The sequence below is a fragment of the Trichosurus vulpecula genome, chromosome 9 (assembly GCF_011100635.1).
Source record: "Trichosurus vulpecula isolate mTriVul1 chromosome 9, mTriVul1.pri, whole genome shotgun sequence".
NCBI classification, from domain to species: Eukaryota; Metazoa; Chordata; class Mammalia; order Diprotodontia; family Phalangeridae; genus Trichosurus; species Trichosurus vulpecula.
Genome location: NC_050581.1, coordinates 207,433,134 through 207,446,604, shown reverse-complemented (window position 1 = coordinate 207,446,604; position 13,471 = coordinate 207,433,134). Strand labels below are relative to the sequence as shown.

The following is a 13,471-nucleotide window of genomic DNA, read 5'->3' as shown; positions in this document are numbered from 1 at the left end:
GGCTCATGGGTCCTGACGTGGCAGAGCTGGATGCTGGACTGTGCTCTTCTGTGTCAGTAACCCAGATAGGAAAGCCTGCTGCCCGGCACCCTCTCCTGCTCACCTTGCCCCTTTCCCATGTGAAGAGCAGGTCAACCCATGTGTTCCTTTGTGATCGTCTGGTGATGCTCATGGGACAGAGGTAGGCATGTGGGAGCCAGAAGCCTGTGTGTGGTGGTGTCCCAAGGAAGCTGGGACCAGGCCTTCACAGGCAGCAACAAGAGCTCCACCGGGTCTGATCTCCTATGGGAGGGCAGGAAGGGAGGGGGAGGCACTGGTCATGAGGATGATGAGGAAGGGGAGGAGAAGGGAAGCTGGAAGGGGCCTCAGAGGCTTCCAGCCCACAGCCCGGGGCAGAGGGCATTGAACGAGAAAGCAGCAAGACCAAGGTCTGTGTCCTGGACCAGATGCTGCCTGGCTGGCTGACTGTGGGCTGGCCATGTTGGCCAAGCCCGTCCGAGTCTCAGCTCCAACTTGTGCAATGTCGTCCCTGCTGTAGAGTGATTTGTGAGTCTCAGATGAAGTCACAGCAGGATTGGTGCCCTCTGGAAGTGTTAGCTATCTCTGTGATCTCCACATTGATATTTTCCCAAGAGAGATCTGTGACTGCATATCAGGGAACAGCCCTATCTGTGGGGAATCCAGACCATGACAGAGCCCCCAGGGGAGCGAGATGCACCACAGAGGGCCAGAGAGTGCGACAGGCTGGAAGAAGAGTAAGCCCCTGGAGGGGGCGGTTCAGGCACAATTGGTGCCAGGCTGGGGAGTGCTAAACAGAGATGGTACTCAGGTGGCACAAGGAGGACCCACCGGTGGGTCCTAGAAAATTTCAGGGTTTTCAAATGATGTTACAAATGGTTGGATTTGTAGACGCATCCTGACCCAGTGGGCTCATGGGAAGTAGAATTTGTTTCTGGAAGAGGCTCAGAGCTAGAAGGACAGAAGTGAGGAGGGCCAGAGCTTAGAGATGGGGCATGCCCAGGCCACTGTCACCATCCCCACTTTCCAGCCAAGGCTCAGGCAGGTTGTGACCCACCCAGGGTCACACATCGAAGAGGTGTGTGAAGCAGGATTCCAACTCAGGCTTTCCTGACTCTAAGGCCAGGGCTCGCTGTGCCCACTGGACTATGTGCCCTGCTCCTTCCCTCATCCCACCCCTGGCTCCTGAGTCCAATTGAGATCAAGGTTTAGAACAAAAATCAGGGCATCACCACCTCTGAGGTACTGGCTGAACCTTGGGACAGCCTTGAGCAGGGGACAAAGACAACCAAGGAGAGCCCTTTGAGGTCACTGTCACAGAGAGGCCAGGAAAGGGACAGGTGAACAAAGGGGCAGGGAAAGAGAGAGGCTGAGAACTAAGAGGGGACAGGAAACAGAGAAGGGGAGGGGAGGAGAAGCAGGAGGAGGAGGAGGTCCAGGGCTGAGTAGGAAGCAAACTACAGAGAATCCTTGCAGGGTGAGACAGGCCTGACAGAAAATTTCCTCCCATCAGTGCCAGGAATGAAAGCTCAGGGGACCCAGGTAAAGGAGAGGGCAGGCAGTGAAATTGCAGGTGTGGGTGGGGCTTCTCAGTGTCAAGACCGAGGGAAAGGAGGCAATTGAGGCCTGGGAAGGGGGCTTTCCCTGGGGCCCCAGGGCTGCCCAACACCTTCCCCAGCCCCAGCCCCCTCCCTCAGCCAGATTCTGGGCTGAACTGAGGAGGAGCCCAGGACACAAAAACCTGCTTGGCAGGTCCTGTCTCCAGCTCTGCCTCAGACTCTGGGTGTTTGGCCACGCCCTTTCATTTTTCTGTGTCTTAGCTTCCTCATCTGTTAACCGAGAGTAAGACAGATCAATCCAGAAAATTCCCTCCAGTGGAACTATGAATGCTCCCTGCTCCTGCGCTCCCGCGCACTCTGAGAGTGATAGTATAGCAATAATTCTCAAGAGATCTTTGGTTTCATTCATACCTATAGTCCCTCTCCAACTCAGATCATGCCCCTCTCTGGCCTTGGAGACTCGGGCTACATGAGTCACTGGGACCACCCTCCCAAAGAATGAGCTCTCCAAACTTATGCAAGCTGGTCCTCAAAAAAGACAACACAGTCTGTTATTGGGGCTGTATTTAGACCTGTCCAGTTCAGTAGGATCTGTCAGACAGACACAGATGGATGGATGGATGGATGGACAGATGGATGGACAGATGGATGGATGGGTGGATGGATGGATGGATGGATGGATTGATGATGGATGGATGGATGGATGATGAATGGATGGATGGATGGATGGACAGATGGATGGACGGATGGATGGATGGATGGATGGGTGGATGGATGGACAGACGGACGGATGGATGGATGGATGGATGGACGGATGGATGGACAGATGGATGAATGGATGGATGAGTGGATGGATGGACGGATGAGTGGATGGAGGGATGGGTGGATGGACAGCTGGGTGGATGGATGGACGGGTGGATGGACGGACGGATGGATGGATGGATGATGGATGGATGGGTGGGTGGATGGATGATAAATGGATGGGTGGGTGGATGGATGGATGGGTGGATGGATGAGTGGATGGATGGATGGATGGATAGGTGGATGGATGATGGATGGATGGATGGACAGATGGATGGATGGATGGATGGATGATGGATGGATGGATGGATGATGGATGGATGGATGCCCCAAGCAATCCAATCACTGTGCTAACTGCTATAGAAAGAACAACCAGAAAACAAGATGACCCCTGCCCTGAAGGAGCTTACCTTCTAAAGGCAGAAGACAAAACATGAAGGGAACTAGGAGGAAGAGGGAGCAGATGAGCTGGTGTGGGAGAAGAGCAGCCTGGAGAGTGAGATGTAGGCGCAGGTTGCACAAGTGCGCTGGGTCCTTTGAGGCCCTCTTAAATTCTAGTCCTTCCTTAAGGATGAAAAGCAGAAAGACAACCTGGAAGACTTTGCTACATATTTTCCCAGACATGGTCTAAAATTGGCTGAATTTTGATTGTCAGGCCATCAATAGTAAGTAATAGCCATTTGCCAGTGAAAGAGTGAGTCTCCTCCAGTCATGGTGAAGGCCATTCATCAGACTGCCATATCACCCAGTGAGTCTCTAGGGCCTATTACAATCTATTACAGTTGATTACAAAATCAAAACATTTGTTAGCTGGACAGGGAGCTTTTCAGGGGAGAGTGATGGGAGCTGTGCGTTGGCCTTTTCTACCATTGGCCGGTCCCTCTCCAAACACATTGCCTCCTGGATATTCCCCAGGGTGTCTCTCCTTAAAGACAGAGCTTGGAGGGGTTCTGCTCCAGCCCTATCTTCTGCAGATGAGGAAACCAAAGCCCAGAGAGAAAGGCCCCTGGAGGCCTTGACATCCCAGATTAGGTGAAGGTGCTGGGAACATTTAGCCAGAGGAAGAGAAGGCTGGGAAGGACTGGACACTGTCTTCAAGTACTTGAGGGTTGTCAGTCATGGGGGGAAGGGGTAAGCCTTGCTCTGCTTGGCCCCAAAGGGCAAAACCAGGAGCAGGGGGAGGGGGGAAGAGGCCAAAAGCCCAGTTTAGACTTGATGTCAGAAAGAGCTTCCTAAGGACTGGAGCTGCCAAAGGCATTCATCCTCCTTGCTGGAGGTCTGGAGCAAAGGCCAGATGCCCCTAAGGACTGAGCTCCCCATCTGCCTACTAGGGGATTCTGAGATTCCATGAAGGTCACCCACTTTGGTAGAAGATCTGTGAGCTCTCCTCTCTCCTGTACCACACCACATTTAGAAAGCCCTCCCTAGAGAGGTGGCCTAAGGCCTCCTCAAGCTCTGTTTTTTTTTCTCTTTTTTTCCTTTTAAATTATTTTATTTATTTTACTTTACAACATTCAGTTCCAAAAGCTTTTGAGTTCAAAATTTTCTCCCCCTCCTCTCCTCCCCCCTACCCCCCCCAGATAGCATGCAATCCAATATAGGTTCTACATATATATTCACATTAAACATATTTTCACATTGGTCATGTTGCAAAGAAGAATTATAACCAATGGAATGAACCACGAGAAAGAAGAAACAAAATCAAAAAAAGAGAGCAAATAGTTTGCTTCAATCTGCATTCAGACTCCATAATTCTTTCTCTGGATGTGGATGGCATTTTCCATCATGAGTCTTTTGGAGTTGTCTTAGAATCTTGCATTGCTGAGAAGAGCTAAATCTATCAAAGTCAGTCATTGAACAATGTGACTGTTACTGTGTACAGTGTTTTCCTGGTTCTGCTTACTTCGCTCAGCATCAGTTCATATAAATCATTCCAGGTTTTTCACAAGTCCATCTGTTCATCATTTCTTATAGCACAATAGTGTTCCATTGCATTCACATACCACAACTTGTTCAGCCATTCCCCAGTTTATGGGCACCTCTTCGATTTCCAATTCTTTTCCACTACAGGAAGAGCTGCTATAAATATTTTTGCACATGTGGATCCTTTTCCCATTTGTATGATCTCTTTGGGATACAGAGCTTGAAGTGGTATTGCTGGGTCAAAGGGTATGCACATTTTTATAGTCCTTTGGGCTTAGCTCCAAATTGCTCTCCAGAATAGTTGGATCAGTTCACAACTCCACCAATAGTGCATTAGTGTTCCAATTTTCCCACATCCTCTCCAGCATTCATAATTTTCCTGTTTTGTCATGTTAGCCAATATGACAGGTGTGATGTGTTACCTGAGAGTTGTTTTGATTGGCATTTCTCTAATCAATACTGATTTAGAGCATTTTTTTCATATTACTATAGATAGCTTTAATTTCTTCATTGGAAAACTGCCTGTTCATATTCTTTGGCCATTTATCAATTGGGGAATGACTTATATTCTCATAAATTTGACTCAAGTAAAAAACTACTTGAAATAACAAAAAACTTTAGTAAAGTTGCAGGATATAAAATAAACCTACATAAATCATCTACATTTCTATATATTACTAACAAAGCCCAACAGCAAGAGATAGAAAGGGATATTCCATTTAAAGTTACTGTAGACATTAAAAAATATTTGGGAGTCTACCTGCCAAAACAAATCCAGGACCTATATGAACACAATTACAAAACACTTTTCACTCAATGCAGTCAGATCTAAATAGATGGAAAAACATCAGTTGCTCATGGTTAGGCCAGGCTAATATAATAAAAATGACAATTTTGCCTAAATTAATTTACTTATTCAGTGCTATACTAATCAAACTACCCAAAAATTATTTTATAGAGCTAGAAAAAATAATAGCAAAATTCATCTGGAAGAGCAAAAGGTCTAGAATATCAATGGAATTAATGAAAAGAAATGCTAGGGAAGGTGGTCTAGCCATACCAGATATTAAATTGTATTATAAAGCAGCAGTCCTCAGAACTACTTGGTACTGGCTAAGAAATAGAGTGGTGGATCAGTGGAATAAGTTAAGTACACAAGATACAGTAGTCACCGACTATAGTAATCTACTGTATGATAAACTCAAAGACTCCAGCTTCTGGTATAAGAACTAGCTATTTGACAAAAACCGCTGGGGAAACTGAAAAATAGTATGGCAGAAACTGGGCATAGACCAATATCTTACACCATATACCAAGATAAAGTCAAAATGGGTCCATGATTTAGATATAAAAACTGATACTATAAGCAATCTGGGAGAGCAAGGAATAGTTTACCTGTCAGATTTATGGAGAAGGGAAGAATTCATGACCAAACCAGATAGAGAACGTTATGAAATGCAAAATGGATAATTTTAATTACATTAAATTGAAAAGTTTTTGTACAAACAAAGCCAATGCAACCAAGATTAGGAGGGAAGCAGAAAACTGGGAAAGAATTTTTACAACCATATCTCTGATAAAGGCCTCATTTCTAAAATATACAGAGAACCGGGCTCTGTTGATCGCCTGATCTGATTCTGAGTGCTGCTTGTGTGGTCGGATGGGGCACGCCAGGTATAAAACAGATTTAACCTAGACCACCATTGTGTTCCTACATTGTCATTGACCTGTAATAGAGGAGTATTTCCTATGACCATAGAAATGTACCAAAGTCCACCTAGAAGTACTTTTCCTCTGGAGGGGAGGGGGTGGTTATTTTCCCAGGCCAAGAACCTTTAGGGTCTTGCTAATTTGTGAGTTCCCTGACCGAGGGCCAGTCACAGCCCCTCCGAGCCTCGGCTCCCCACCTGACCCATGTCTGGAGGGTCCCTGCCCTGCCTTCCTCACAGGCCAACGAGGAAGATAAAGTAAAACAGCATGAGCTCACCAAAGGGGGGGTGTACGTCACCATTGCCCAGTGGTTGGGCCTGCAAGCCATTCCTTTGCATTCGTTCATTTACCCAACAAACACCCTTGAGAACTCCCTCTGTGCCTAGTATAGTGCAAGATGCCAGGAAACATGAGGGGACTTTGTGGCCCCTGACCCAAGAAGCTGAGGAGTTCACGGAGTAGATAAGGCAGAGAGAGATGATGTTAAGTCACAGTCTGGGGAGGAGATGCCTGGGAGTCCAGCCATGTGGAGTGCTACAGCCAGCCAGGGCAGCAGGAACTTGAAGCAGGGTAGGCTTCGTGGAGGAGGCAGCTTGAGTGGGCCCTTGAAGAATGCTAGAAGACCTGGGGATGGAGAGAAAGAAGGAAGCTGTTGTGGGCATAGGCTTTGTGAACTTCGCAGAAGCCCAGAAGGGGCCTCTTCCCCTCCACAGCTGGTCCTGGAGCCATTTCTGAAAGATTCCAGCCAGGGAAGCCCCAAGGCAGCCCTTCCCCTTGGGGAGAGCTCTCCTCCCAGGAAGTTTTCCCTTAGATCCAGCCCAGCTTGTCCCCCTCCCTTTTGGCTTAGCACTTGAGGCCAAATAGCGCAAGGCTATTCCCTCTTCCAAACATTGGCTTCGAGATCCTGGAACAGAGACCGAAATCTCACCCCATCCCCGCCTGAACCTTCTCTCCTTCAACATGGACTTCAGGCCCTTCCTCAGACCTGGCTGACTTCCTCTGGACACACTCCAGCTCCTTGTGCCAGGCCTGGAGCCAGGTGTGAACAGGGCAGCGTGCCTGAGGCACCACCTCCTTGTCACAGTCCGTCAGGGCAGCCCATGGTCACCACAGCCCACTCCACTGAGGCTTATGGAGATCAAAGCCCCCTGAAGCTCCCAGGGCCATTTTTAGATTCACAGCTGTAATTCCATCTGTTATTGTTGTTCAGTCATGTCCTACTCTTCATGACCCCATTTGGAGTTTTCTTGGCAAAGACACGGGGATTGTCTACCACTTCCTTCTCCAGCTCATTTGACAGATGAGGAAACTGAGGCAAACAGGGTGAAGTGACTTGCTCAGAGTCACACAGCTACTTAGTGTCCGAGGCTGGATTTGAACTCAGGAAGAGGAGTTTCCCTGGGCTTTGCAAACCCAAGATGGCCTCCTTACTGGTGAGCATTTTGGAACTTTTCAGAGTCCTGATGCGCGAGTGCTGAGCAGCAAGGACGAGTATAGCACCAGGGATGAACCTCTGTTCCCCGGGTCTTGTTCTGAGCTTCTGAAGAGCATGGGTCCAGGCCCAGCAGTGAAAGGGCAATGTGCAATGTCATAACCCTCGTGTATCGCCAGATTGCTCCCGCCATTGCAGTGCTACCAGCAATGTAGGAGAGTACATGTTTTTCTACAAATTCCAGTAGCCTAGGTTTTGCCTATTTTAAGGGGTGCAGTGGTCCCCATTTGAGTTTCTTCGATGGCCAGGGAGGCTGGAAATGTCTTCGAGCAGTTCTGTAGCATGTGTTATCCCTGATTGAGAATACTCTAAATACGGTTTGGAAGGGACCATGGGAGAGATGTGCCATAGAAAGCAAGCTGCTCAGCAGCCTGGGCCCTCAAGGCTTTCATAGAGAAATGCTTTTGTTTCAAAATGACGTTATTTTGATTCTGCTCCTCTCCCTCCAGTCCCCAAGTTAGAGCACTCTGCAGTTCATGGAGAAACACTCCTCCACCCTATTGGTTCTGGCTGCTTGGCAGGTCTGGTTCTCACCAGCTGTGCCTACTCACAGCCTGATTCACATTTGCATTTTTAGTGTGTGACCCGAATGAAGGCATTCTGTTTGGGGTTCTGCATTGTGTTTACAGTCACATTGCACACTAGAAGGTCATCTCTATTAGGGGAACAGCTTCCTAACAGGTCACTGATGGAGTCACCATGGAAAGCCTGCTCTGGGGGCACACTGGGGCTCCCAAAACCTCTCGGATGCCAAATTTTCAGGACTGTGTTCAACAGACCAATTGCCAAGTTCCCATCTGGAAAGAGAACCTGGTGACAAGAAACCACAGCTGTCTCCAGCTCATACATAGCCAGGGCATGAGATGAGAGATTCTGAAAGAACAGTGACCCCACCCACCTAGGAACAAAAGGCTAGAGTCCCAGGGTGTCAGAGCTGCAGGGGACCTCAGAGATGGTCTAGCCCCTCAAGGGAAACTGAGGACTAGCGGATCAATTGGCTGGCCTGGCATCCAGGATTAGCCTTCCTGTGTTCCCCTGGGAGCCCATACTGAATATTGTTCTCAGTTTTCTGTCTATGAATGCAGCCCTTGTGGGAGAAGATGATCCTGTCAGCAAGGCTGCCACCCAATAATCACTGAGGAGAGCTGTCTGACCCAGTCCCAGCCCCCCGAAGCCCTGTCTTTCCCTCTGTTCTGGGCCCCCCCAACCTCCAATTTGGCTCCTGGGGGGAAAGCACCATGATGTTTGATCACCCCAAAGGTTATGGAGGTTTGTGGGGCATTGGCTGTACCTCAGTTTATCTAATCCTTACAACAGTTTGACAAGGAAAGCACCACAGTCATGGGGATCCCCATGTTTCAACAATCTGGCTGGCAGCTGTTGTGGGGGTGAAGAGACCAACACAAGCCCAACAACAGGCATGCTACCAGCACGCTGCAAAAGCCCAGGCTCTTTTGATCTGCTTTAGTAAGGAAAGCAACGTTAAGGGGTTGACAAGCTTACTTTAATCCAGCATACAAATACCATTCACTTACTTCAGGGGAAAAAGCCAGTGCCCTGAACTTCAGAGCAAATACAAACAAATTACAAACATCAACAGACAGACCAAATACAATTCATAGTTACCAACATCTAGGTTCATCCCGGGAGCTCATAACAAGGGCTGGCCCAGAGTCACGCATGCCACCACAGCTGTGGGTAAGAGCTCCAAAGAAGAGAAAGCCAACCCCTGGTTTTATATCTTTTTCAGGGTCAAGGGTGAGTCACACATGCGACTCACCCATGTGACCTGAAATTGTCACAAAGAGGTGACTTAAACCCACATGGTCTAAGAGCCTCTGATGTCCCAAACATGTCATTCAAACTCATGTGTAAACTAGGCCCTCCCCTGAGGCAAGGAGGCCACCAAGGACTCCCAATCTAATCAAGGAAACAAAGGCCTAACTCTTCAAGGGCACTTGGTTGAACTGAGTGCTAAGAGCCCATTTTGTTTGCCAACACATCTATACATGCAAAAACTCAGACTTGGCAGCTGTCCTGCACCCACACAGCTAGCAAGGGTCAAAGGCAGCTCCAAGCCCACCTCTGGTGACCCTGAAGACAGCCTCCATCCCCTGGGTCAGTTCTCCTGGGAAGTCTCTCTCTAGGCTTTTTCTCTTTGTCAGCCTCCTGTCTCCCCAGCCCTAACTCTGCCCAGCCTCGGCTCCTGAAGTCTGTGGGACACTTTGGACCCTTCACAACTGTGCCCCAGCCTGCTCTCGGAGAAGTACATCTCAGACATGTTCTCAGAACCACATTGCTAGAGAAAGCATTCCCCCTTCAGTCCCGGAGTCTGCACAGGAGCAGATACCTCCTGGATCTCCATCTCTGACCCTAATCCTGTCCCCAGTTTCAATTCTCCCTCAGCAACTACCTGAGAGATCTCTCCATCCAGAAGCCCCCACTGCATCTCCAACTCAGCATGCCCCAGATGGGCCTCATGGCCTCCCACCTTTTGCCTTCCCTAAATCTACCAAGCTCCCCTCACCCAGAGTTGCCATGCTGAAGGCATCCTTGACTCTTCTGTCCCTGCCCCCTCATCTCCAGTCTGTTGCCAGAGCTTGTCATCTTTCGCACACATCCCTCCTCTGCACTACCACAGCTGCCAGCCCAGTTGTGACCCTCTTCTCCTCCTGTGGACCATTGAAATGGCCTCCTAATTGGCCTCCCTACCTCAGGACCTCCCTTCTCGAGGTGCACACCCTGGCCCAGGAAGCCCCAGGCAACCCTCCTGCCTTTAAGCTAATATGTGGGCTTTGCCTCTGGCTTCTAGAGAGCTTTACAGTGGGGTTTCTACACATGAATCTCCTTCATGTAGGATACGTTTCAGCCAAATTGGCTTACTTAGGGCTCTCGGCAGATGACAGTCCCCTTCCCCTGTGCCTCCACCCACCCAGAATGTACTTATAGCCCCTCACCTCAGTCCGTTGGAATCCCTAGCTTCCTTAAACATTCCAGGAAAGTACCTCCTCCTCCAGGAAACCTTCCTGATCTTTCCTCAATGCTAATGCCCCCTCCTTAAATTACTATGGGTCAGCTTTGTGTGTATCTGTACCTAATTTTCTAGGTACATGCTCTTTCCTCCAGTCGAATGTGAGCTCCTTGAGGCCAGGGACTGTTTTGTTTTGATTCTGTATCCCCAATACCTAGCCTGGTGCCTGGCACATAGTAGGCACTTAATGCATGTGAATCGGATTGGGTTGGAATGCATTGGTTTGGAAAGGACAGAAAGAAGCTTGCTGTGCCCCTGCAGCTTCCCCACCACTCCCCATTGAGCTCAACTTCTCAGTGCTCACCACCCCCCAGTCGCCATCTGTGGGATGATTTTAAAAGCCTTAGAGAACCCTTTTAAGCCATGGGGCTCCCTTAGAATAAGTGGGACCCTGCAGGGAAACACTCCATATCTCCTTCCCCTACTCTGCCTTTGGCAAAATGCCACCCTGTCTCCTCCCTGCCTCTTCACTCCAAAGATGATTGGGAGCAGAAGGGCTGGAAAAGCTTGAACCCCAACCTGGCCTGGAGGAAGTGAGCTCCCTCCTTCCATGGGTGCATCCCTGCCTCAGAAAGCATGGGATGTTGGACATTGCTACCTGTCACTATAAGAGCCTGGTGCTAATTTTGTCTGTACAAGTCTCCTCTGATTCCTGCCCCATCCCCCAACCCCCACTACCTGGTGTTCATCCTGTATCTTTGGCACACCCTGGCACAGGCTCCTCCCCTGGCCTCAGATAGGCTCCTCCAAGGCAGATGCTGCTTTGGCCTCTACATCCCCAGGCTGGTGCCTCATCAGCACCCTCTGATGGGGCCCAAGAATGTCAGAAGGCCTCAGAGAGAGACCTCCATCAATGAAGAGTCTGTGGGAAGGCTTGGAAGAGGGGCCCAGAATGAGGACCAGCCTCTCCAGTGGGGGTGGCAGTGATGGCCCAATGATATCCCACATCTGCCGAAGATGCTCTGCAACCTCCTAGGCAGGACCCAGAGATTTTCCAGGGGATGTGGTGGCCTAGTCGGCCTCCTCCTATGACCCCTCCACCACCTTCACTAGACATCAGAGCTTCCAAATGTAGAACCATCCCTGGGACAATAAAAAGTCAGTCCTGGGAGGGCAGAGCCTCTGTCTGTCCCACTCTGTGACCCCCAGAGGCCAGCCAGTGCCCAGGGACTCCTCTGAGGAGGGCCAGGGGCAGAATCATCCTGGAAGCTGGGAGTCAGCTGGGTCCTTAGCTGGGCTCCTATAACAGAAGTGAAAGATGGGGGTGGGGTGGAGCAAAAAGATGGGAGTGGGCTTTGCTCACAGCTCCTGTGTCTCTTTGCTTTTCCAGGAGAATCAGTGCCCTTAGGACACTCACCATGGAGAAGTTCTTGTGTGTTGTCCTTCTCACTGTAAGTACAAGGGAATGGTAGGTGCTAGTCCCCCCACCCTTCGAAAGTGAGGCAAATATTGTTGGGTTAGCTTTCAGTGGTGCTGACAAGGATGGCCACTGTCTACCAGAAATGTCAGAACTGGGCAGGACCCAGCAGCCACTCAGTCCAGCCCAGACCCGCTGGAAATCCCCCCACAACACGCCCAGTAAGTGGCCATCCAGCGTCTGCTTGAAGACTTCTGAGGTGCCGGTTCTCTTTAGACTTTTTATTGTTAGTGATGTCCAGCCTAGATGGGTCTCCACACCCAGTGCTCTTAGTTCAGGGCTGAGCAGGATTAGTCTGATTCCTCCTGCACATGAATGAATGAATGAATAAATGAATGAGCATATGAACTGATGAATGAATGAAAAAGCATCTATTAAGTGCTTGCCATATGCTAAGCACTCAAGATACAAATATTAGCAAATGAGCCCCTGCCCTCAAGGAGTTTACAGTCTAACTGGGGGAGACAGTACATAAAGTGACCACACATAGACGTGCCCATAAGAAGTGGGGGGAGGAGGGGAGTAGAGCCGGGAAATGTCCAAGAAATGGCATGGAAGCTGGGTGCCCCTCATATACCGGAATGCTAAAGCCAGAACTGAACATAATGCCCAGCTGTGGCCAGAACCGAGCACATCTGGCCTGAATCCATCTGCTTCTCTGAATGCAGCCCAAGGTCATGGCAGCCTTTTGGGTCCTCGCCTCACCAGCCTGAGCCTGAAGCCCAAGAAATGTCTGGGTCTCTTTTGAGAACAAGACAAGACACTGATTTTTTGATCCCAAGAGCAAGACTTTCAATTGATCCCTCCTAAATTTCATCTTACTAGATTCAGCCAATTCTCTAGCCTGTCCAGCTCCTTTCGGATGCTGACTCTATTATCCAGTCAGTCAAGCAACAAAAACTGGCTATCTGCTAGACAGCAGAGCTCCAAGAAGAAAAGGCCAAACCTGCCCTTGCCTTCAAGGAGCTCAAAGTCTAATGGGGAAAAACAAGAGGCAAATCACAACGTCTGCACCAGGCAAACTCAGTACAAACACGACATCATCTTGGAGGGAAGGCACTGGGCTAGAGAGGGGAAGATGGCATTTGACCTGAGTTTTAGAAGAAGCCAGGAGACAAGTGAAGAGGGGATGGAGTTGGGAAGTGGAGGCTGGCATCCTGGAGCCTAGCAGCGTGAAGGGGAGGAGGGAGGATGATGGAGGAGACTGAAGAGCATTGAACAGAGTTGTGACCCTCAGGGGGAGATTCAATTGACTGCTAAGTGGAGGATGGACTGGAGCGAGGTGGGCAGACGACCCGGCAGTGATGGCAGCAGTTCAGGTGCGAGATGAAGGACCTGCATGAGCCGGGAGTCATCAGAAGAGAGGAGGGGACTTGTGCAGGAGATACTCCGAAGGGAGCTACTACCAGCTTTGAAGACACAATGGAGCTGGCCTGGGTCTTGAGAAAGATGGCAGTGCCCTTATGTGGTCTACAGATGGGATGAGCCTGACACCCGTGCCTACATCTAATTCATTGATA

General features: G+C 49.5%; 1 protein-coding gene across 1 annotated transcript in view; it reads left to right on the top strand.

Annotated features, from left to right (window-relative positions):
* The first annotated feature begins 11,883 nt into the window (after positions 1-11,883).
* Positions 11,884-13,471, top strand: part of CALCR (calcitonin receptor) — a 65,853-nt gene continuing 64,265 nt past the window's right edge. Inside the window, exon 1 of the mRNA XM_036738794.1 lies at positions 11,884-11,925. Coding sequence (XP_036594689.1) covers positions 11,893-11,925 — 33 coding nt within the window. The 5' untranslated portion in view covers positions 11,884-11,892. The remainder of the gene's footprint in view (positions 11,926-13,471) is intronic.